At 54.2% G+C, this 23,291-nt stretch overlaps 3 protein-coding genes across 7 annotated transcripts in view; 1 reads left to right on the forward strand and 2 right to left on the reverse strand.

Moving 5' to 3' along the window:
- Positions 1-5,163: 5,163 nt before the first annotated feature.
- On the reverse strand, positions 5,164-14,787 carry Rnf166 (ring finger protein 166). Its single transcript, XM_004666067.2, has 6 exons — positions 14,628-14,787; positions 9,406-9,562; positions 7,726-7,838; positions 7,348-7,462; positions 7,008-7,115; positions 5,164-6,279 (listed from the first exon to the last, which is right to left on the reverse strand). Exons 1-6 carry the CDS (start codon positions 14,780-14,782, stop codon positions 6,214-6,216), a joined length of 714 nt encoding a protein of 237 aa, XP_004666124.1. The 5' UTR covers positions 14,783-14,787; the 3' UTR covers positions 5,164-6,213.
- Positions 14,788-14,951: 164 nt separating this feature from the next.
- On the forward strand, positions 14,952-22,739 carry Ctu2 (cytosolic thiouridylase subunit 2). Of its 3 annotated transcripts, none has more exons than XM_045129988.1 (15): positions 14,952-15,030; positions 15,356-15,430; positions 17,977-18,047; positions 18,238-18,297; positions 19,198-19,258; positions 19,751-19,860; positions 20,026-20,312; positions 20,390-20,525; positions 20,690-20,821; positions 21,647-21,738; positions 21,851-21,945; positions 22,026-22,164; positions 22,270-22,336; positions 22,415-22,473; positions 22,549-22,739. In XM_045129988.1, exons 2-15 carry the CDS (start codon positions 15,418-15,420, stop codon positions 22,622-22,624), a joined length of 1,398 nt encoding a protein of 465 aa, XP_044985923.1. In that variant the 5' UTR covers positions 14,952-15,030; positions 15,356-15,417; the 3' UTR covers positions 22,625-22,739. The 3 variants fall into 3 exon arrangements, 2 of the variants coding, with proteins under 2 accessions (XP_044985923.1, XP_044985913.1); XM_045129978.1 differs by having other exon boundaries at positions 14,958-15,030; positions 17,977-18,055; XR_006632715.1 differs by lacking the exon at positions 22,026-22,164 and having other exon boundaries at positions 14,958-15,030; positions 17,977-18,055; positions 22,549-22,631.
- The window catches only part of Piezo1 (piezo type mechanosensitive ion channel component 1), a 70,101-nt gene continuing 69,516 nt past the window's right edge, over positions 22,707-23,291 (reverse strand). For all 3 annotated transcript variants that reach the window (XM_045161864.1, XM_045161860.1, XM_045161853.1), the window contains one exon: positions 22,707-23,239. In XM_045161864.1, the coding sequence (XP_045017799.1) occupies positions 22,990-23,239 (250 nt within the window). In that variant the 3' untranslated portion in view covers positions 22,707-22,989. The remainder of the gene's footprint in view (positions 23,240-23,291) is intronic.

The following is a 23,291-nucleotide window of genomic DNA, read 5'->3' on the forward strand; positions in this document are numbered from 1 at the left end:
CAGGACTGCGAGTGGCTACATTGCTGGTATTTCCAACACCCCACTTTGTGGTACTGCATTCCATCAGCCAAGGATTCTTGCTCAGACAGTGACCAGGACAGGTCAGAGCAGCTGAGTAACGAGTCTGCGGGTGCACACACCAGCGCCCTCGACCACACAGTGTCATTGCTCTCCTCCCCAGGGCTAGCGCTCCCATCCCGTCACGCGTGCCAGCTCTCCCTCGTATCTCTTGGGATTTCTTTGCTTCAAAATTGTGGATCCCAGCAGGGTGTAGTGGTGCACGCCTTTAATCCCAGTACTCGGGAGGCAGAGGTAGGAGGATTGCCATGAGTTGAAGGCCACCCTGAGACTACATAGTTAATCCCAGGTCAACCTGAGCCAGAGTGAGACCCTACCTCAAAAAAAAAAATTGTGTTGGGCTGGAGAGATGGCTTAGCGGTTAAGCGCTTGCCTGTGAAGCCTAAGGACCCTGGTTCGAGGCTCGGTTCCCCAGGTCCCACGTTAGCCAGATGCACAAGGGGGCGCTCACGTCTGGAGTTCGTTTGCAGAGGCTGGAAGCCCTGGCGCGCCCAGTCTCTCTCTCTCCCTCTATCTGTCTTTCTCTCTGTGTCTGTCGCTCTCAAATAAATAAATAAATAAAAACTAAAAAAAAAATTGTGTATCCCACTTCTAGGGAGGGGTGGTCTTGTCTCTTCCCTGCTCTTCTGGGGATGAAAAAGCCCAGACCAAGGGCCCAAGTCAGAAACTGTCTTCTCCCTTCTTTTTTTTTTTTTTTTTTAAATTTTTTATTTATTTATTTGAGAGCAACAGACACAGAGAGAAAGACAGATAGAGGGAGAGAGAGAGAATGGGCGCGCCAGGGCTTCCAGCCTCTGCAAACAAACTCCAGACGCATGCGCCCCTTGTGCATCTGGCTAACGTGGGACCTGGGGAACCGAGCCTCGAACCGGGGTCCTTAGGCTTCACAGGCAAGCGCTTAACCGCTAAGCCATCTCTCCAGCCCTTCTCCCTTCTTTATCCTGAAGATGTGAGAGGGAGGCCATTCGGGACCTTTGCTCTTGCCCTACAGAAAGTGCTCCACTTGCTACCAAATGTCCTTAGATAGACACTCCTTGGGCTTTGTGGAGAGTTCTTAGACCTCATCAGTACGGAATGCCTGCAGCTGGGCGAAGGTTCTTTCTCCGAGTGTTCAGGGCCCAGCAGGAGGACAACTCAGGGTTAGAATGTATAGCCAGCTATCCCTTGTTTGGGGCCCAGTCACTGGGCATTTTGTGTAAGGGAGGCCTATTTCAGCCTTCTCCAGGCATCACATCTAGGGTGGAGGGTCTGGATCTCCTGCAGATGCCATGCTTTGCAGGTGAGTTGAGTAAGAAGCTTGGGGGCCCTATCCCCCACTCTCCCCCTTTTTCTGAGGTAGGATCTCATTCTAGTCCAGGCTGACCTGGAATTCACTATGCAATGTCAGGGTGGCCTCGAACTCATGGTGATCCTCCTACCTCTGCCTCCCAAGTTCTGGGATTAAAGGTGTGTGCCACCATGCCCAGCATACACACTCTCCTTAATGAGCTTTGGGCCAAATTCCCTTCAACTGGGCCCCAGGAGCAGTAGGTTCAGCCTGAACCTTTCTCCAGGCTCTTGTGAGCCCAAATTAAGATGTCCCTGTGTTAAGCAAAAACCAGACGTCAAATGAAAGTGCCTGTAGGATTATGGGAGGCAAGGGTAAGGGTGATGGATGAGACACAGCTGATACCAGCTGCTTGGGTTCTCAGGAGCAGGCACTAGAGAACACAGGGCTTTGCAAATCACACTCAGTGCATCTGCCCTGTAGCTGTGGAGCAGCATGCAGGGCTCCTGAAACCGGGAGGCAGGATCATGAGCAGTTTCTCAGAGCCCTGGGGCTGAGGATGTCTTCCTGAGAAGCTCCCAGGCACCTGGCAAATGGGCAGCTTTCTAGGAAGCTGGTGCTCTCTCTTGATGCTGTTGCATAACCTGAAACTTAGGGCATGTTGCTGCCAGCCCAGGTGTCTGATGCCCTGGACCCTGCAGGGCACAGCAGGCTGGGTACTGGGGGATAGTTGTGAGAGTTCTAGCTTACAGAACTCTTCTCCAGAGAGAGTGGACCATGTCTGAGCAGCTGCATGCCTCCTATGCACCCATCCTGCTTGGGACAGGGGCCACCTGGCTGACCCGCCCATAGCTGGGGCAGCAGACTGTTCTGTCACTTCCTCTGACCATTCTCATGATTGACTGTGACAACACAGAGGAATTGTGCCCCCCCCCCCAAGAAACAGCCCACTAGAAATATAAATTCTGCCTACTTGGCTCTGACAAGGGTTTTATCAGAATACATGGGGGTGATTGGCCCATTCTGTCTCTCTCTGCCTTCTCTGCCTCTTTCTCTGTCTCTCTCAAATAAATTAAAAAAAAATAATAATAAAAGAAACAACCTGGCTGGCACCTCCTCCACCCCTTTTCTTTCACTTCAGACTTGCTTCACATGGAGTAGGGCTGTGGTTAGTCTGTCCAGGGAGGTGGAAGCCATGTGTTCACAAAGGACAGTGGCCAGCCAGCTGAGATGCATGAAAGACTCCCCTTTTGTCCCATGTTTCTGTTCCCATCACCAACACAGGAGCACCTAAGCATTTTTTAAAAAACCTTTTCCCACCCTTCCCTGGGTCTTCTGTGGGGCGGGATTGGATGACATGATGTGCAGGACCCCATGAGTCCGGCTTGACTGCACACAGGCCCAGGAGGCAGAGCGCAGCTAGTAGGCCAGGCTGTCCTGAAGTCCCATCTTGGCCACATGGCGACGGTGGACCCATGGCTTTACAACCTGCTGTTCCTCTCTTCCCTCGAGCTCGTGGGCTTCCAGGCCCTGCAGCTGCAAGGAACCTTACAGCCTGTGCTGGTGCTATGACATAATGCAAAGGAACCTGGGCAGCATCTGAGGAGCAGGGGTGCTTCTGAGGTCAGGGCTTGCTGCAGTAAGCCCCAGAGCTGCCTCTAGGGCTTCCTGGGCATCAGGGGTCATGGCCCGTGAGGACTCCGTGTCACATGCAGTCAGGAGTGGGGCAGGCCTGGACCTGTGAGAGCAGCATCTGGGCTCCCACTGGCCGTGGGTGGCTGCCCAAGAGACGACAGGCTTGGCCAGCAGCCAGGGGGCGAGTACAGACCAGCCCTGCTCTGACAGCTCTCATCCTGCCTCCTAGCCCAGCCCCGTACATGGACACCTCACCAGTGGCTGCCTGATGTTGTGTCTGAAGTCCCCTCTGGAAGGCCACAGCCCTGTTCATCCCAGAATCCAACATGGTCTGGAGAGGGTACCTCAGCCACCGGAAACATGCAGATGGGAGTCAAAGAACACTGAGTGGGGCAGGGGTCCTTGATGGTCCGCTGTGGAGCACCTGAAGGTCACTTTGCTGCTGCTTCTTTTTTTTTTTAATTTTTTTTTTTTTGAGAGCAACAGACAGAGAGAGAAAGAGGCAGAGAGAGAGAGAGAGAGAGAGAGAGAGAGAATGGGTGCACCAGGGCCTCCAGCCACTGCAAACAAACTCCAGATGCGTGCACCTTCTTGTGCATCTGGCTAACATGGGTCCTGAGGAACCGAGCCTCAAACCGGGGTTCTTAGGCTTCATAAGCAAGAGCTTAACCACTAAGCCATCTCTCCAGCCCTTTTTTTAAAAATTATTTTGTTTATTTTTATTTATTTACTTGAGAGTGACAGAGAGAGAGAGAAAGAGGCAGAGAGAGAGAAAGAGAGAGAGACAGAGAGAATGGGCGCGCCAGGGCCTCCAGCCACTGCAAACGAACTCTAGACGCGTGCGCCCCCTTGTGCATCTGGCTAACGTGGGTCCTGGAGAATCAAGCCTTGAACCAGGGTCCTTAGGCTTCACAGGCAAGCGCTTAACCGCTAAGCCACCTCTCCAGCCCCAGCCCTTTTTTTGAGGTAGGTTCTCACTTCAGTCCAGGCTGGCCTGGAATTCTTCACAGTGATCCTACCTCTGCCTCCTGAGTGCTGGGATTAAGTGTGCCACCACGCCCAACCGACTTTGCTTCTTATAGGGTGTACACGTTAGCCCAGTGACCAGTGGCCCCCTACCACCACCTTGAGTTACAGCCTGTGACTAGGAGTTACCTGGCCCACACCGCAATTTTAAGCTCAAACCACCACATTTCATTTAAGATTGAACTATCTTTCAGGGCTGAGGAGATTGCTCAATGGTTAAAGGTGCTTGATTGCAAGGCCTGTCAGCCCAGGTTCAATTCCTCAGTATCCACATAAAGCCAGATGCATAAAGGGGCACGTGAATCTGGAGCTTGACTGCAGCAGCCAGGGACCTTGGCATAGTCATTCTTTCTCTCTCTCTCTGCCTTCCTCACAAATAAGTATAAATATTTGAAAACAGTGAACTTTCAGAACAGAGACCTGAGAAAAAAGTGGGGACAGTGATGCAGGAAATAGCAACCCACCCACAATGACTAGCTGCCCTGTGACTACTGGCTACCAGGTGACTCCTCAGTTGTTTTTTTTTTTTCAAGGTTGGGTCTCGCTCTAGTCCAGGCTGAACTGGAATTCACTATGTAGTCTCAGGGTTGCCCCAAACTCTCGGTGATCCTCCTACCTCTGCATCCTGAGTGCTGGGATTGAAGGCACACACCACCACGCCTGACAATTTTTCTTTATTATTATTATTGAGACAGGGTCTTGATATATAGCCCTGGCCATCCTGGAACTATGGAGCCCAGGCTGGCCTCAAGCACTCCTCCTGCCTCAGCTTTCTGAGTTGTGGGATTACAAGTGTGAATCACCATGTCTAGATCTACTAAGTTTTTGGAAGCCTTTGATGAACTACATGACAATAGGGTGCTCTGTACCCCGGAGGTGGCTCCTTGGAAAGCCCTAAGCAGCTGGCCTACTTCCCAGAAGCCCAGGGGTTTTGCCCCAGCCAGTGAGACAAGGAGGTTGGGGGGTACTAAGTCAGAGGGAGGAGATGGTGCCAATATCTGTGTGACCTCCAGATGTCAGAGAAAGCTAGGCGAAGGGCACACAGGCAGCACAGCCACTAAGGAGAAACCACTTGCAGAAATGACACGGGGGTAGGGTGAGACTTCCCAACAGCCCTTGTGCTAACACCTGAAAGTGAAACCCACCCACAAGAGCACTGCAGATGCTCAGAAACATTTTATTTAAACTTTTTTGAAAAGACAGCAATACTTTATGCCATGAATAGAACAAGAGTGCTAACAAATGTTTTCTGGCCTGACCTGTCACCAAGCAGACCCACATCTGGATCCCCAAGGGCTCTGCCACTGTTAGGGACAGTTCCTGCCTGAGGCAAGACATGATTGGCTCTGGAAGGTGACAGTGGGTTGAGGACAATTCCTGTGGTGGAAGAGACGCTTGTCCTGACTGGGCTGCTCTGTACCTGCTGGGAGCAGCCACAGAAAGTGGCTGAGAGTGCTGGGATTTCTTCAGGTCATCAACACAAAGAAACCAGCACACAAGAGCCCCATAAACAGGAAGTTACCCGGGAGCAACACCTCTGTCCCACACAGGGGAAACCCTGCTCATCCTGTGGTCTGTGCTGTCACGCCTTTCCTTTTTGCACCGATCCCACACGTTTATTTTTGATTGTTTTTTTTAAAAAATATAATTTGTAAATGCTTCATAAAAATACTATTCTTCCTAGTCAAACACAGAGATCGCAATATGAAGAGAACTGCGTGTCTTTGCTCTATAAAACGTGAAAAGATTATCACACAGGGGAAGATAGAAAAACGCAGGGTTCCTAAGTATCACAAAAGCCAGTACCAAATGTGCACGGTGGAAGCGAAGCCAGGGGAGCCGGGCACCCCTCCTGTGGTCCTGCAGGGGTCCAGCTCAGGGTACCCCATCCTACTCCACATGAGGACACCATGGCTGGGAGGAGGCAGATGACTGCTCTAATCCAAAGGCCAGCACCTTGCCCCCTCAAAGCACCGATGACCCAGTGCCACTGGCCAGGACACAGGTAGCCCTGCTGATGACAAGTGGCTGGCCAGCCAGCATCCTGGCCTCCAGGGCTCCAGGACCAGCTCTTCTCACATGAGACTCCACCCAGATAGGGAGGCACGCTCCTGTCCAGGTGCTGGGGCAGGAGGGCAACAGTTCTGCCCCTCAAGGCGAGAGGATGTCTTTGACCCCAGGATTGGAGCAGGTGATTGGGCTGTGCCTCAGTTTTCAGAGAGGGACAGAGCCAGGGCAGCCTGGAAGGCGGCTTCTTCATCGATGCTGTAGTCCTGGAAACAAGAAGCAGAGATGGGTGGAGCGGAAAGGCACAGACAAGCCCTAGTTCCTATAGGCAGACCACCTCCTCGGTTCTAGTCATCACAGACTGACCCAGTGTGGCCCCCTGCCTCCCTTCCTGCGTTCCTCAGGGTGCCTGAGCCTCATCCACAGAGGTGACCCCACCCACTTATTCCCTGCCGACTTCTGAGGGCTGCCCGGGCCCCCATGTGCTGCCCGGGGTTTGCAGCTGCATGGTCAAGCCTGAGGGGTGGATATGTGGAATGAGCTGATCTTCCCCCCTTGGATGGTAAGAACCATCTCAAAAGATGAAAGGCAAGTCAGAGGGCAGCAATATCTCCAGCCATGGGGACCCCAAGCAGACAGGAAGCCCTGGGCAGCTGGAGGATGCCAGAGGTGATGGAATAGAGGGGATCACATGAAGGAAGGAGACTGGGTGAAGGATCTGCAAGCGGGTTGTGTCCTCCTTGTGGCAGGGAAACAGGGGCTCATGGAAAACTCACTCTAGCTCCTCTCCAGAAGCACCCAGGAGGAAGCCTGACCTACCCAGGACTGTCCCCAAGGCCGCTGCCTCAGGGAGGCCTAGGGTAGACACCAGGGAACCTAGAACTGCTCTGCTTTTTGCATGTACAAGAGCCTGGCAGCTCAGGTGCCTGGCGCCCTCCAGCGACTGGTCTTGGCAATGTCATTGGCCCTGCAGGGGTCCCTCTGGAGAGCTCACCACGAAAGTGTCATAGGAGAACTTGTGCCTGTGCAGCAGGTGCTGTAAGAAGTTGGCGCTCTTGTAGCTTGGATCTCCCCAAGGCATCGCCGAACAGATGGGGCAAACCTGAAACAGTGGTCAGTGTGTAATAGTGGAGTGGCTCCATGTCTGCCTAGCTACAGCGTGGCCGGCAGAGCTTGGTACCCTCTGCCTATGATGCTCGTGTGTGCCCTGTGGGTCTCCCACCCCACTTACAAATAGATGTCCCTCTTCTTTTGCCAGGCACAGCTATCCTCCCTTGCTCCCCAAGTGGGGCCTCCCCCAGAATGGGGAGGAACTCAACACTACGGACACTCACCACACGGTTGGGGTCACTGCGGTGGCTCTCCACACAGTGCTTCACAAGCTCCTGCTGGTCCAGGTTGCGGGCACCGCAGTAAGGGCAGGCAAAGGTAGACCTGTTGGGGATGTTGCTGGAGATGGAAGAACAGTGAGTGAGGCTGGGGCCACCAGCCACTCCACCTGCTCTTCTCAAAAACTTAGCCCTCTCTCTGTCCTAGCCCTCTCCACCTCATACGCTAGGCCACTGGGATGCAGCCATGACAGATGGAGGGGACTATGTGTGGCCCCTGATCCGGGAGGTACTCTTGCTCTACCCATCTGCTGGCCTGACCCAGGACCTCATTTTGGGTTTCACATCTGAGGTATCCCTATCCCCACCCAGAAGGCTGCCAACCTGGGAATGGGCTGAGATGTGGGTACCACGGGGACAAACTTGGGGCAGTTAGCCATCTGCTCCTGGACCTTCAGGCAGGAAGAAATGTGCACTCTCATCTTCGCAAGTGTCACCTAGGAGGCAGGAGGTGAGGCAGTGTTAGGCACGCTGCAGCCTCTGGCAGCAGGGACAAAGGACAGCCAGCAAGAGCCACATGCAGTAGCAGACCCCTCCCCAAACTGTCAAAGGATCTGACCAGCAACTACAATGGAGGCTTCTGGGAGGGTCTTGGGAGGGGCCCCAGTGAGGAAGAAACCACATGGAGACGCTGCCGACTTAGGGTCCTCACGGAGCCACCCAGACACAGCAGTGTCACAGGCTTGAGCAAACTGCAGAGTGCCGAGCCAAGGCCAAGACACTAGCCCCCCAGAACAGGAGACAGCACGCCCTGTGCCCAGGAGACCCTGAAGAGAGCTGCAAAGTGAAGCTATTCCATTGAGTGGAAGGAAACAGCACTGACTAGGGGAAACCCGCTCAACGGGAGGAAGACTTGACTGCTGGCAAAACACCTTATGTGGTATAAAAGCACAGCCCAGAGTGACGAAACTGCCACGTAGTCACAAGTCACCAGAGCCACTGGTGAACTTGCCAAGGGCAGCAGCCGAGCATGGATTCAGGGCTTGGGGAGGACAGAGGACTCTTGTGGGAGAAGCTCATCTTGGCATAACCTGGAAGAGACTGGGGCTAGCCCTTCCTTAAGAGTGGGCACAAAATCCTGACACTTGGCATGTGTTGAGAGACAAATAGATGTCCCTCTTCTTTTGCACTTTACAGGCCTATGGAGGTGGGAACAGGTAAGGATGCCAGCCTCGGTATGTGGATGTAGGGCAACTATCCCTGGCATCCAGAATAAATGCCCAGGACCAGCAGGTGCCCAAGAAGAGCCTCATGGGCCACCTGCCCCAGTTGTACATTCATGCAAAGACATGTGCTCAGAAGACCCAGGTTAGAGGAGTGAGGCGTTGGGGAGGGCCAGGGCCACGCCACTTATGATGTGGGGAGGGGATTCTGACCTCCCTAGGAAAGAAAGTCTGATGAGGCACTCAAGCACCAAAGCTTTCATAGCTTTACCTCAGGACAAGTTGACAGAACTTATTGAGACACAACCATGTCTAAAATGTCAACTGCAGACATATTCCAAAGTGTTCATTCCTCCAGGAGCCGTGGAAACAAAGGAACCTCCCACCCAGCAGTGAGCCTTTTGAGTGCCAACCAAAGAGGTGGGGAGACAGGCAGGCTCCGACGGGTAAGACCTTGTGTGCAGAATCAGTGGCAGTGCCCATACTGTTCAGCTTGATGGATGCTGGTCTCAGCCGTGAGATAATAAAATTTGAGGGGTCCCAACTGCCTGGTCCCACCTCCACCTTGAAGTCCCAAGAGCTGTCTTGGCTCCCACAACCTGTTATAACCCAAGTGTCTAACCCGTATCTGGGGAGTGTCAGAAACTGCAACAATTGGTATGGCCAGGAGCCCAGGTTAACATTCTCTGAGAGCCCTGCCCCAAAGAGCCCTTGGCCAGGGCCCTGGGAAGCAAGAGGGAGGGGAAAGGGCCTGGCAGGCAGCCTCACATTGCATAGAGCTGCAGAGGAAACTACCTCACCCAGTCTCCCCGGCCTCAGGAAGCCCAAGCAAGGTGTGTACCTTCTTGTTGCAACCCCGGCAGGGTGCCTTGTATGATGAGAGTTGCTTCTCCACATGGGAGGCCTTGTCCACTTTCTTGGGGTCAAAGGGCAGGCGGCAGAGCGGGCACAGAGGAGACGGCACCTGCAGACACGGCTGGAGACACTCCCCACAGAACCTGCAGGGGACATGGGCCTGAGGTCTTCGGCCAGTACAGGCCTGTCAGAGGCTGCTTCCCCCATACCAGCGCACATAGGGACAGCTACCCAGTGGTGGTCAATGGTTCTGGAGGTGGCTGTTCCTGTGTCTATGGCTCCCAGCTGGAGGGGTACCATCTGGCTAGAAGTAGACTGGATCCCTTCCAGCAGCAGGACCCGTGGTACAGCTCCTGTATTTGGAGCCTTGGTCCTGCAGCCTGAATCAAAGAGCTTTCACTGGGGTGAGACACCCAGCTCTGCCCGAGGGCTCCTGGTCATGGGGTGGTAACAGCACTCCAGGCAGCATAGGATCAGCCCAGGGGACAAGGGAGTAAATCACGAACCATATGGAAAAGGAGATGCAAGGCCCAATGATTCTAAACAATCAAAATCAGCTAGGTGACTTTGCTGGGATAGGGTCTCAGGCAGCAGGAGCTCTCACACCCTGAGCCATGGCTTGGTGACAGTATTGGCTGGCTTGGGTGCTGGGCACACACTTGGGGCAATGAGGCTCCCCAGGGGCTCCTGAACTCTTGGATGCTGGTGTGCTCTCGGATGCCCACAGCATAGCATGAGCCCATGCTCCCACCCCAAAGCTGGCATTTGTACCACTTCCCACCCTACAGACACATGCCAGAGGGAAAGGAGTGCAACTGTAGGACAACCTCTGCACAATGTTAAGTGCTGCCAGAGCACTTAGTCCAGTGAGAGTTCTGGAACACAGGGATGACGAGATGGAGGCCTAGGCCCTGAGGATGACGCTCACTGGGAAAGCTGGCCAGTGTGGACAAAAAGATGGCACCTCTGCAGACCGTGAGGAGGCTGCAGGAAGCCGGTGTGGTTTCACTTCTTCCTGTGATCGCCTGGCAGGCTGTGGGAGGGGGACCCAGAGCCATGCTGGTCAGAAAATATGTAAGAATGTCCTAAATTTAGCAGGTACCCTTTGCCATCATGAGACCTCAAGAAAAAGTCCTCTGTGCACTGAGGCAGGCAGGCAGGCTCAGACTAAGGTGAAGACAATGGCTCTTGCACTTTGGTTTCCCATGGAGCTGCCACCAGGCCAATCATGACTGCTGCGCAGTCAAAAGGTGGGCTCCCTGTCACTCTCATCTGAGCAGTACTCTCACCCATACAGCCCTGCAGGATGGTGCTGCCAAGATGGTGTGCACAGTGGGGCCCCATGAATTCCCACACACCAGTGTTCCTGGCTGGGAGAAGTGATAAAAGCTCAAGTGTGCATCAGTGGCAAAGGGTGCACTCACACTGTGTAGAAATGTTACTCGTGCCGGCCGTGGTGGCACACGCCTTTAATCCCAGCACTCAGGGGGCAGAGGTAGGAGGATCTCAGTGAGTCTGAGGCCACCCTGAGACTCCACAGTAAATTTCAGGTCAGCCTGGGCTACAGTGAGACCCTACCTCAAAAAACCAAAAAAAAAAAAAAAAAAAAAAAAAAGAAAGAAAGAAAGAAAGAAAAGAAATGTTACTCAGCCATGAAAAGGAGTGGGACAGTGACACATACTACACAGGGCGAGGCTTGGAAACATACAAGAAGTCAAACACAAAAGCGCAGTACCGTTTATACAAAATGCATCACACAGAACAACTGACAGAGGCAGAGGCAGAGGGAGAGAGGGAGAACCTGATTAGTGGCTGCCAAGAGGTTGGTGGGAGGTACTGGGCTCTTTTTGGGGTGAATGTTCAAAATGGTGCTGATGGTTGCATAACTCAGAACACTCTAGAAACCAAACAGGTTCCACATTTTTTATTTCCTGTTAGACAAATTTTCACTATGTAGCCCAGGCTGGGCCTGGAACTCACTATCCTCCTACCTCAGCCTCCCGAGTGAGCTACCATGCCTGACTTGGGTTCTATACTTTATGTTTTATTTTTATGTTTTTGTTTTTTCAAGGTAGGGTGTCACTCTAGCCCAGGCTGACCTGGAATTCACTATGTAGTCTCACGGTGATCTCAAACTCACAGCAATCCTCCTACCTCTGCCTCCCAAGTGCTGGGATTAAAGGTGTGTGCTACCACACCTGACTGATTTTTATTTTTTGAGGTGGGGTCTTACTCTAGCCCAGGTTGACCTGGAATTCATTATGTAGTCTCAGGGTGACCTCGAACTCATGGCAATCCTCCTACCTCTGCCTCCCAAGTACTGGGATTAAAGGCATGCTCCACCATGCCTGGACAGAATCTACATTTTATTTTAAACATCGTATTTATTTATTTGAGAGAGTGTGAAAGAAGAAGATAGACAGAATGGGCACACCAGGGCCTCTAGCCACTGCAAACAAACTCCAGACGCATGTGCCATCTCATGTATCTGGCTTACATGGGTACTGGGAGAATCGAACCTGGATCCTTAGGCTTCACAAGTAAGTGGCTTAACTGCTAAACCATCTTTCCAGCCCCAGAATCTACATTTTGAATGAACAAATTACAAGGCCCTGAATTCTATCTCATGGAAGCTATTAATTTCCACAGAAAGCAAAGCCATTTGAACAAAGCTGGGGAAGGGTCACAGCCACTTCATTGGGAAAAGGGGGAAAGGGAGAGATGGCTCAGTGGTTAAAGGCACTTGCTTGCAAAACCTGATAACCCAGGTTTGATTCTCCAGTACTCACATAAAGCCAGATGCACAAAGAGGTGTAAATTTTGCCTGTAGTTCATTTGCAGTGTCAGGAGGCCCTGGCATGCCCATACAAACTCTTTCAAAAGAATAAATAACACTATTTTTTAAAAAGAAAGGAAAAGGGTCTCAGACACAGCTAGGAATAGACACTGGTGGAGACAGGGAGGAAGGTACCCATACTCCCCCTCAGAATCCAGCTTAGACTCCAGAAGAACCCTGCTTCACTTGCAAAATGACTTTCCTCAAGTCATAGTCCCTAAGGAGCAGGAGGCAGAATGAAGCACCCACGTGGTAGGGTGCAGTTCTCAGCCTAGTTTCCAGTGCACACATCTCCTGTAGGAAGTTCCTGCCTGCATCTGCACAGGGCATGATGACAAGTAGCTTCTTAGCCTAATGAAGTGACTAAGAGCAATGGGTGTGGAGCTAGCTCTCCCTCCAGGAATGCCATCCTCTGAGGAATGGGCACTACTGATGTGATACTCCTGCCTGGGCTCCTGCCAGACCAAGATTTCAGACACCTACAAGGAGGCCAGTCCCCTCAGGCAAGATCTGCAGCTGTTCTGACTGGACACTGCCTGGTCAAGGCTCACCCATGTCTGTGCCCACCCTGTTCTGGACTCCATGTGGTTCACAGCCCAAGCACAACTTGGTGGCCCCAGGGAAATTCCTTGAGCCCTCCCCCCACCCCTCTGCTCTACTGACGGGCCTCTTTCTTGCTTGCGGCTGCAGCTTGAAAGCCCTCTTCACATTCCTTCCCTTGTCAAGTGCTGGAGCAGCAACACCAGCATCCACAGTAGGCTCCATGCACTGTGAGAAAAACAGCCCTCAGGAAAGACACTAGTCAGGTAGCTCCCAGGCAAGGGGAAGAACCAAGGAACTTTTGAAAGATGCTGCTTCAGTCTTTTTACTTTGTGCACTTTTAGACACACAGCTTATCTGTAAACAACAGACACTGGGAGGGAGTAAAAGATGGATGAGAACAGCCAGGAGAGGAGAGAGTACATTTCCAAGGCAGAAGCTGGACAAATGGCTCCTGCAGGAGCAGCAATGAGAACATGTTATAGGAAAGATGCTTTTCAATCCCGTATAATCTGTACCCAGGCAGACTGAATTTTAAGAAAAGACTTGGGGGTGAGGCATGGGGGAAGAAAGAGCAAATAATGACTTGTGCAGACTAAGAGGTCAAAAGTGCAATGGCCTGCATCAGGGTTGACGTGTTTGTGCCAAGGGGACAATACTGCTCCATGCCTTGGAAAGGCTTTCAAAAAGTGAAGCCCAAGACAAGCTCCACAGCCCTCTCTGAAAGACTGGGTGATGAAGAACACACCTCCATGCTCACTCTGTGTATTCAGAACAGGTCGTGTCTGAGGCTGCCCCACCAGAATGTTGCAGCAGAGTGAGAGGAGGTGGGAGCTGTGACCTTACAAGTCGACAGAGCTGTCAGTTGCGAGAAAACGCCTGTGCAGCCTGACACTGGGGGCAGGGAAAGTGAAGGCAGCTCAGGAGGGAGACAGTACCCCTACCACCTCCCTGGATGACTAGCAGGCACACGCCCACCCAACAGTTCTAGTAGTCTCCCCATGAGGGGCCTCCAAAGTCAGCTGCCTTTGTTTGCAAAATGCGCTAGGACCTCCCACCAGCCTGGGTGCACCTAGCCCAGCCCAAGCCTTGGAGAGCCCCACCTACTGGGCGGCATGGCCCTCAGCTGGGAAACTCTCCTGCCCTCTCCCTGGCCGCTAATCTCCTTCGAGCTGTGTAGCGCGTAGGGAGGTCGTGGAGCTGTCGCTCCATATTGGCTCCTTCCCAACCAGGCTAGAGCTCCGAAGGCTTTAAGTACCGCTCCCCGTGGGAAGCAGAGTCGCAACCTTGTTTCTGTTCCTGAAACACAGCGGAGCTGGCTGGGGGGAGGAGGGGGTGTCCTGGCCCAACCGGACACTCTAGCAAGATGCTTGGTGTTTGGTACCCTTTGGAAGCGCTTGTCTGGTAGCTCCAAGCTCAGTGTGACCCAAGTCCTTCAAAACAAAACAGCACCAGGCTCCAAACAAGCCCTTCCCCTAACTTTAGGGAACTCCTGTTCTCAGTAGTCGAGACGAGCAGACGTGGGGTGCAGAGAGTGGACTGCAAAAGCCACAAGTCATTTATTTACAACTGCCCGCCCATTTCCGCAAGCACGAACCCCAGCGCTTGGCGCAGCCAGCGGCCTTAGGCAGCTCGCGGGGCCGCGGCCCGGGCGGGTGCAGGTCGTCCCCGGGTCCGGGTGGCGGGGTCACGAGCACGGCCGGCGGGGAGAGGTCGGGCCGCGGACGAGCCGTGCAGAGGGCAGGGCCCGCGTCCCCACGTCCCCGCGCGGCCGCCCGCCTGGATCCCGGCCCGGACCCCCCCTCCCGTGGGCTCCCGGCGCGCGTGCTCACGTGTGGCCGCAGCTGCCGATGGCCACGGGCCGGTGGTACACTTCCAGGCAGATGGGGCAGCTGAACTGCGCCTCCAGGCCGCTGTCACCGCCCGCAGGCCCGGCCGGCGGCTGCCTTTGCTGCGCCGAGGCCACCAGGCTGCGGAACATCGCCATCCCGGGCCAGGCCGCCGCCGCCGCCCCCTGTCCAGGCCCGGCGGCCTGCGCGTCACCGCCGCGACGGCGCCGCGCTGACGTCACCCGGACAGACCCGCCCCGGCCTCGCTGGTGCCGCGACGTCATCAGGGCGCGCCGGCTCTTCCAGGGCGGACGGCCGCAGAGGGGCCGGGCGCCGCCATGTGTCAAGCGAGCGAGGACTACGCGGAGCCGGTGCGTGAGGACCCTCCGCCCGTTCCGCGGCCGGGGTAAGAGCCAGGCCTGGAGCGCGGGGCAAGCGGAAGCGCTTGGCGGGTGAGCGCAGCCCCCAGGTGGGCTCCACCAGCCGTCAGTGCCCAGGGCCACGGCGATCCGGCCCGTTTTGCAGGGCCTGCGCGGGGTGGGTGGAGGGAGAATGAGCCCGGGTTCGAGGGCCTCTGCCTTTGAGCAGGCATTTAGGTCTAAACACGGGCCCTGGTTTGTGTATGAACCAGATGCCTTCCTCTGGCCCAACGTGGGCTGGTAAGCAGGACGCTAGCTGCCCCTTTCCCGCTGCGGCGGGCGAGCCTGCCATCTGTGTCATTCTCTCCAAAGCCGGGAGCAGAAGTGCGTGAAGTGCGCCGAAGGCCTGCCCGTGGTGGTGATCCGAGCGGGAGATGCCTTTTGCAGGTGAGGCCTGAGTAGCCATGTTTTCCAGGCCAGTATGCTTGCTTGCTCTCTCTCTTTCTCTCTCAAGCACTGTTACTTTATACCTGCTAGTCACCTTTGCTCCTGGTCACCCTGTTGAAGTCGAAGGCATATACCTCCATACTGAGCTTAATAGGGCTCTTTGATAGCTAAGGTCAGGTATGGGCGGAAAGTTAGCCCTTCCCGGGCCACAGAAAGTGTGTGATTTCAGGAATGAGGGTTGTATGCACACAGTGAATGATGCTTGAACCCGAGCCGGTGAAACGGGTATCTGTGGTGTTCTCCTCGTCCTCAGGCAGCACCTCCATCTCCTCATGAGGAGACTTTTACCAAACCTCAAGCTGCTCCCTGGGGAGTCCCTTCCTGTGTCTAGGCACCATACTCGCTGGCCACTTGAGCTCAGCATTTTATCTTCAGCCTCCGAGCCACTTTACTGTTCTTGAAAGGAACCGCTGCGTGAGAGCATGTACAGTGCCCATTCGGTGTTAGGCGAGATTGCTCTGTGTTTTATGGGAACAAAGAAGACACACGGGGCGCAGTACAGGCGTAGGGCAGCCTCTGGGGCAGCATAACTCACCTTTGTACCGGGCCCTAAACTCTGACTACTTGCTGTCAGGGTTGCTGCGGGAACTTTTCTTCATTTTGATCTCACTGTCTGTGGTTTTGGGTATTGAACCCAGGGCCCTGCACATGCTGAACAGGTGATCTACCAGGGAGCCACACCCTCACCCCCTGGGAGCTTTTCAAGATTTCTGGGCCTCTCCTCTAGCCTTTCTACCTCAGTTGGTCTGTGAGATTCTGACTACAGCCAGGGCTGAGAACTTTTGCCCTAGTGACTCAAGAGAGTCTTTTGGAACATTTGTTAAGAATGCACCTTTCAGGGCTGGAGAGATGGCTTAGCGGTTAAGCGCTTGCCTGTGAAGCCTAAGGACCCCGGTTCGAGGCTCGGTTCCCCAGGTCCCACGTTAGCCAGATGCACAAGGGGGCGCACGCGTCTGGAGTTCGTTTGCAGAGGCTGGAAGCCCTGGCGCGCCCATTCTCTCTCTCTCCCTCCATCTGTCTTTCTCTCTATGTCTGTCGCTCTCAAATAAATAAATAAAAATAACAAAAAAAAAAATTAAAAAAAAAAAGAATGCACCTTTCAGGCTGGGGAGTTGGCTTAGCAGCTAAAGCACTTGCCTGCAAAGCCAATGGACCCAGGTTCAATTCCCTAGGACCGATATAATGCTAGATGCACAACGGAGCATGTGTCTGGAGTTCATTTGCAGCACTGGATGCCCTGGTGCACCCATTCTCTCTGTCTCTCTTCTCTCTCTCTCTGCTTGCAAATAAATAATTTTTTTAAAAATTCTAGCTGGGTGTGGTGGTGCACACCTTTAATCCCAGTACTCAGGAGGCAGAGGTAGGGGGATTTCAGTGAGTTTGAGGCCACCTTGAGACTACATAGTGAATCCCAGGTCAGCCTGGGCTAGAGTGAGACCCTACCTCGGGGGAAGAGGGGGATCCAAAAAACAACAACAACAAAAAGCTCCTTTCTAGGCCCCAGGTGGATGTTCTGATTCTGAGGGTGTCAGAAGGGGCGTAGTCCTCTTATTTGCTAAGGCTTCATGATCATGGCCATGGCCACCTCTGCTCAGGTGGGCTTGGGATACTAGTCTTAGTGGGCAAATCTGGGGACCCAGGATGCTGGGCTCTCTCTGCTTCCCCCTTTCATCCTGATGTGACACTGTGCCTTCTGCCTACAGAGGCCTTGGAGGCAGGTCATGAGCACAGTCTCTTATGGGGCTCTAGTGGCTTCATTCTGCTGTGGCCAGTCCATTGCCCATGCCCTTCCTGAGCACCCATGGAGCATTAGGCAGACCCAACACACTCTGCATTGCTCATATGCTGCAGTCTGGGTGGGAGCCTGGGAACTGCAGCTGGAAGAGCTTCTCCTCTTAACCCCCTTCCCACTGTGGTGGAGTGTCTGTGTGAAGAGGACACTTAAAAATCTTTAAGGGAGGAGGGTACTGAATAGGTTGATATTGTATATATGTAAGTACAATGATTGAGATGGGGAGGTAATATGATGGAGAATGGAATTTCAAAGGGGAAAGTGGGGGGGGGAGGGAATTACCATGGGATATTTTTTTATAATCATGGAAAATGCTAATAAAAATTTTAAAAAAATCTTTGAGAAAGAGAATTGGCAATCCAGGGCCTCAGCTACTGCAATGGAACTCCAAAAATACCTTTTAGAGAGAGAGAATTGAGCTACTGCAATGGAACTCCAGATGTTTGTGCCAACTAGTGGGCATGTATGACCTTGTGGTTGCCTCACCTTTGTGCATCTGGCTTATGTGGGATCTAGAGAGTCAAAGAACATGGGTCCTTAGGTTTCACAGGCAAGAGACTTAACTGCTAAGCCATCTCTCCAGCCCGAAGGGGCCACCTCTAAGGGTGGACATTGCTAAAAGAGAGACAGTGTCACCCAGTGGGGCCTCAGGCTTTCATAGCTACAGAGCAGCCCTCCTTGACATCTGTTGCAGGGACTGTTTCAAGGCCTTCTATGTCCACAAGTTCAGAGCCATGCTGGGGAAGAACCGGCTCATCTTTCCGGGTGAGAAGGTAGATGTGGGGCCTGGGGGTGAGGCTTGGTTCTCAGCCCCTGCTGCCCCCTGTGGGCAGCTGGTGTCCTGTGCATGTTTCTGCAGCTGGCCTGCTGTCTCTGGGTCCTGAGAGTGGACTTGGAGTCTGGGGCTGTCAAGAAGTGTTGAAGATTCATGCTTTGCTGGTGTCGCCCTCCTCAGGTGCTCTTGGCATGGTCTGGCGGACTTTCATCCAGCTCCATGGTCTGGCAAGTTCTTGAGGTATGTCTGCACCTCCCTGAGTCCCAGCTGCTGGGATGAATCAGGTGGGGACCTCCTTTCTCAGTCCACACTGCAGGGCTCTTCGGACACATGTTTTCAGATGTGTATACAAGGACACAAACCAGAATCTATGTCCAGGGTACCCAGCTGGGTCCCAGTTTAGCTCTGTGCATTTGCCCAACATGCATGCAGTGACTGGGACATAGTGTTGCAGCTTGGCCAAGTGTGGCTTGTGGGGCAAGGGTATGCTTCTCTGCAGTGTGGAGAAATGTGGTCTAAGAGGAAGTGAGGGGAAAGGCAGAGTGGAAGGCTCGAGTTGTGAACCTAACGAAATGCTTGCAGGTATTACAGTTCCTGTGAGGGTGCCTTGGCATGGGGGAGGACTAACTGGAGGGGCAGGTGTGAGGAGGCTGTGGCTCCTAGAAATGGGTGTCAGTGGTCTAAGCCAAGCCTGGGTGAGGGGAAGTGCTACTCCATTGTGGCTGTCCTGTGGTTGGTTTTCTCTCATGTGATGGTCCCTTAAATCTGCCTGCACAGGGGCGAGAAGCTCATCCCAAGACTGCCCAGTGCCCAGTACTGCTCCTCTTGGGCCCTGCTACCCCTCCTTCAGTGTGTTGTCACTCTGGTTTTTACCCAGTAAAATACTTGAGGGGTCTGAGGTTCCCAGCAGATCACATAGTGGCCCTGTGGCTTATCACAGGCTGCTGGGGTGTTAGACAGGCGGATGAGGTTTGGTTCTGAGGTTGAGGTGTGCTCAGCTGGTGAAGGAAGAACTGAACCCACACACTCTGGCAAGGTGGGCTTTTCAGCCTTGCTGGGTGTCTTTGTCCACTACCAGCAGAGTGAAGTCTTGAGAAATGCCGTATAGATAGATCTGAGTCTCTGACACTTCTCCTCTAGGGCCTGAGTCAGGATTCTGCCAAACGACTGCGTTTTGTGCCAGGGATCATCTATGTTGACGGTACATCTGGTCCTTCTTCCTTCTAGGCCCAAGACACTGGTATTGGTCCTACCAGCCTTTGGTATAACTTGTGCAGGAGAGTTAGTTTTGCTTTTGTCCCTACACCAAAGCTCTGAAGGGGCATTTCCAAAAGGAGATAGTGTTTCCAACGCCAGATGGCACTGCTGTCCTGGAGCCCTGACTGGGAGAATCTGGGCTCAGGAGTGCCTGCCAGGTCCTATTTTGGGGCCCAACAGCTAACGAGTGGTGCTGGGCAGGTGGGGTGAGGGTGTAGGGGGAGGCGCACGTGTGCATGCGCACACATGCATGCATTTCTAGTCATAAGGGGAAGCAGCTGTCAGGAAAGGCTGGTTCCAAAGGAAAATGCAGTTCTGTGCTTCTTACAGAAACCGAGGCCTGCAGAGTGGGTCTTTTTTGTGTGGCATTGGCCTCAGCCTGCCCTACCTGGCTTTTACTCTGTGGCCCTAAACCCTTTCTGCTGGGGTTTTGCAGAAGGAGCAGCCTGCGGCCAGAGCCCAGAAGACAGAGCAAAGACCCTGGCTGAGGTGAAGCTGGTCTTGCAAAGCACTGGCCTCCCATGGCATGTGGTCACTTTAGAGGAGGTAAGAGGGCTTGTTTCTGGACAAGGGCTCTGGGTTGACCTTGGAGGATGCCCATGAGGTCCACATGCTTGGTTATTGTCGCCAGCCTGAGGCGCTCGGTTTCCCCAGTATTTGAGAGGGTGCATGTGGGCCTAGCACTCACTGCCCTCTCCTGCTTCTTGGAAGGTGTTCGGCCTGTCACCGTCAGTGCTGCGTTGCGCTGCGCAGGAGCCAGCAGGGACAGAGGAGGCCTACAAGGCAGCTGTGGACAGCTTCCTGCAGAAGCAGCACGTACTGGAGGCCGAGGGCAGCTCCAGCGTGGCTCAGGGGAGTGAGCAGCTGTGCTCGCCCCCCAGCCAGGACCCTCCAGGCATGGCTGGATCCCCGACAGCCACCCAGACTGAGGCCCTGTCCAGACTGTTCAACTCTGTGAAGACACTGACAGCCAAAGAGGAGCTCCTACAGACCCTGCGGTGAGCCAGCCCTTGGGGCCCACCCCAGCCTATGAGACCCTTACCCGAGCGTGCACAACATGCCCCCTGTGCCACAGGACCCACCTGATTCTGCATGTGGCCCGAACCCATGGCTACTGCAAAGTGATGACTGGAGAGAGCTGCACCCGCTTGGCCATCAAGCTCATGACGAATCTAGCTCTGGGGAGAGGAGCCTTCCTTGCGTGGGACACAGTATGTGGGACCTGGGGGCCCCTTCCTGCTTTCCCTTTGGTCTCCTTCAATTGAAAGCATCTATGTATGGGTCATTGTGAGGGCTTCCACATGGAGGAGGGGCCAGGGACCCACTCATAGCTGCCAGGGTACAGGACCTTGGCCACATAGTTCTTGCTTCACAGGGCTTCTCGGATGAGCGGCATGGGGATGTGGTGCTGGTACGGCCCATGCGCGACCACACACTGAAGGAGGTGGCCTTCTACAACCGCCTGTTTGCTGTCCCCTCCGTTTTCACACCAGCCATCGACACTAAGGTGGGTCTGCGGTGGTGAGCTTCATGGGCTGGCTGGGGAGGCTTCTCTGCATGGTTAGAAATCCCCAGTGTATAGGCTGGAGAGATGGCTTAGCGGTTAAGCACTTGCCTGTGAAGCCTAAGGACCCTGGTTCGAGGCTTGATTCCCCAGGACCCACATTAGCCAGATGCACAAGGGGGCGCATGCGTCTGGAGTTTGTTTGCAGTGGCTGGAGACCCTGACACACCCACTCTCCCCTCCCTCTCTGCCTCTTTCTATCACTCTCAAATAAATAAAAAAAAAAAAAAAAAAGAAATCCCCAGTGTAGAGTCAGAGACCCAAATGGTCTATATCGGCCTGCCTGTACTAACCCTGAGGTTGTAGCTGGTCTTCTGTGGCTTCAGCAACCACCCTGCCTCTGATGGGCCAGTAGCAGTTTCCCCCAGAGCCTCTGAGCTTTTTTTTTTTTTGAGGTATAGTTTCACTGTAGTCCAGACTGACCTGGAATTCACTATGTAGTCTCAGGGTGGCCTTGAACTCATGGCAATCCTCCTACCTCTGCCTCCCAAGTGCTGGGATTAAAGGCGTGCGCCACCACGCCTGGCTCACTCTGAGTACCTTAGAGGACCAGGTTGGTACCTTAAGGGGGTGGCTTGGAGGGCAAGGAGCTAGCCAGCCCCAGCCAGCACTGCAAAGATAAAGGGGTGGCAGGAGGACCTGTTAGCTATGCTGCCAATCTCCCTAGCCCCATCTAGGGCAGACTCCAGGGACTGGCTGTGCAGAGCTTATAGTACCTGCTCTAGGGGCCCCTCAACCCTCCTGCAGCCCCCATCTGATTGTATGTAGGCCCCTGAAAAAGCCAGCATCCACCGGTTGATGGAAGCCTTCATTCTGAAGCTACAGACCCAGTTCCCCTCCACGGTCAGCACTGTGTACAGGTGTGTGTGTGCCACCAGGGAGTTGCTGAACCCACTGCCCATGCATGAGGGGACCAGAGCCTCAGCTGGGGCTGCGTTTGTGACCTGTTCCTGCCTGTCTACTTGTCCGCAGGACAAGTGAGAAGCTGGTCAAGGCTCCCAGGGAGGGCTGTGCTGACGGCCCCCGCTGCCTCCTCTGCATGTGTGTGCTGGACATCGATGCTGTTGGTTGGTATAGGGTCTTCTCGGGGTGTTGTGTGGGTGGGGGTTGACTGCCCCAGGGTCCCCTCAGCCCCTTTCTGTTGCAGACAGTGCCACAGCCTTTGGGGCTCAGACCTCCTCACATCTCTCCCAGATGCTGCCAGTTGAGGCTGGGCTGCCCACCCCGTCCTGCTGCGGAGCAGGGGAGGGCCAGGCCCAGAGGTGCTGCAGGGCAGTCTGTGGGAAGTGAGTCCTCACGCTTGTCTCACCTTGTGGGGGAGGCAGGAGGGCCACAGCCTGGGTCAGAGCCCATGAGGAGACCAAGCACATAGGTCACGTCTGCTGTTGTAGGGAGGACATGCAGGCTTTTGTCCGGGAGCAGCTGTGCTACGGCTGCCGGGTGAACATGAAGGACCTGGTGAGTGGCTGCCTGCAGTCCCTGTCGGCTGTCCCCTGGGGCCTCTGTGGCCCTCACCTACACTATCATCTCTTGTAGTCCTCCCTGGACCCACTGCCGCCCTATATCCTAGCTGAGGCCCAGCTCCGCACTCAGAGGTACTGGTACCTACTTTGTGGGGAGCACTTTGTGGCGGGGGGGCAGAGCTGGTTCCCATTGTGCTCTTTCCTCAGGACCCGGGTCACACAGGAAGTCCAGGAGTATCTGATCCAGGACAGTGATGAGGAGGAAGAGACTGGGCAGAGCTGAGCCTTAGCACACTCACTGGGCCTCTGTGGCAGACCAACCCCACAGACAGGAGTAGACACACGGACTGGCCTGGGACTGTCCATTTGTATAAATAAAAACATTTTTAATTAGAAAACTCTACAGTACGAGTGGGGAAGGGAGGGCCAGGCCCCCAGGCCCAGTGTGGCTGACCCTGGGCCCCCAGCATAACAGATGGGGACGCAGCATCCTTCTGACAGCAGCATCAGGGCTCAATTGGGCCAAAGAGGACAATCACAGCTGGTGGCCTGGGGCAGCTATACCCGGCCCAAAGAGTGTTGCCAACCTTGGTGGCTGTGCTGCCCCTGAGGAGGCTCCTTCATTCCCGGTGCCCAAGAACCAGGATTCTACTCCTTCTCACGTGTCCACTTAATCATGGTCTCGGGTGAACGGTACAGGAAGATGAGCTTGGCGTACAGCTCCTCCTCCAGTTCCAGCTCACGGGTCTCCCGGACCAGGAAAATGTCCTGGCACAGCTTGAGAATACGGTCCACGCACGGCAGCTCCTCAAACATGATAGAGTGTGAGATCTCACTGAAGAAGCCCCGCACAAACTTGCCGATGACCAGCACGATGGATACGTACAGCCCCATGATCCTGAGGAAGGAATGAGTGAGACGAGGGCTGCCTGACCCACTTGGCTACAGGT

The sequence above is a fragment of the Jaculus jaculus genome, chromosome 1 (assembly GCF_020740685.1).
Source record: "Jaculus jaculus isolate mJacJac1 chromosome 1, mJacJac1.mat.Y.cur, whole genome shotgun sequence".
In the NCBI taxonomy this organism is placed as follows: Eukaryota; Metazoa; Chordata; class Mammalia; order Rodentia; family Dipodidae; genus Jaculus; species Jaculus jaculus.

Bases quoted from the DNA above. Each gene is read 5' to 3' on its own strand.
- Rnf166 (XM_004666067.2), bottom strand. From the start codon at position 14,782: ATGGCGATGTTCCGCAGCCTGGTGGCCTCGGCGCAGCAAAGGCAGCCG. The intron at 7,116-7,347 runs GTGAGTGTCCGT...CCACTGTTTCAG, and splicing joins GCAGTGACCCCAACCGTGTG to GTTTGCCCCATCTGTTCGGC. The intron at 6,280-7,007 runs GTGAGCTCTCCA...TCTTGTTTCCAG, and splicing joins TCTCCTATGACACTTTCGTG to GACTACAGCATCGATGAAGA.
- Ctu2 (XM_045129978.1), top strand. From the start codon at position 14,963: ATGTGTCAAGCGAGCGAGGACTACGCGGAGCCGGTGCGTGAGGACCCT. The intron at 15,431-17,976 runs GTGAGGCCTGAG...CATCTGTTGCAG, and splicing joins GCGGGAGATGCCTTTTGCAG to GGACTGTTTCAAGGCCTTCT. The intron at 20,313-20,389 runs GTGAGCCAGCCC...CCTGTGCCACAG, and splicing joins GAGCTCCTACAGACCCTGCG to GACCCACCTGATTCTGCATG.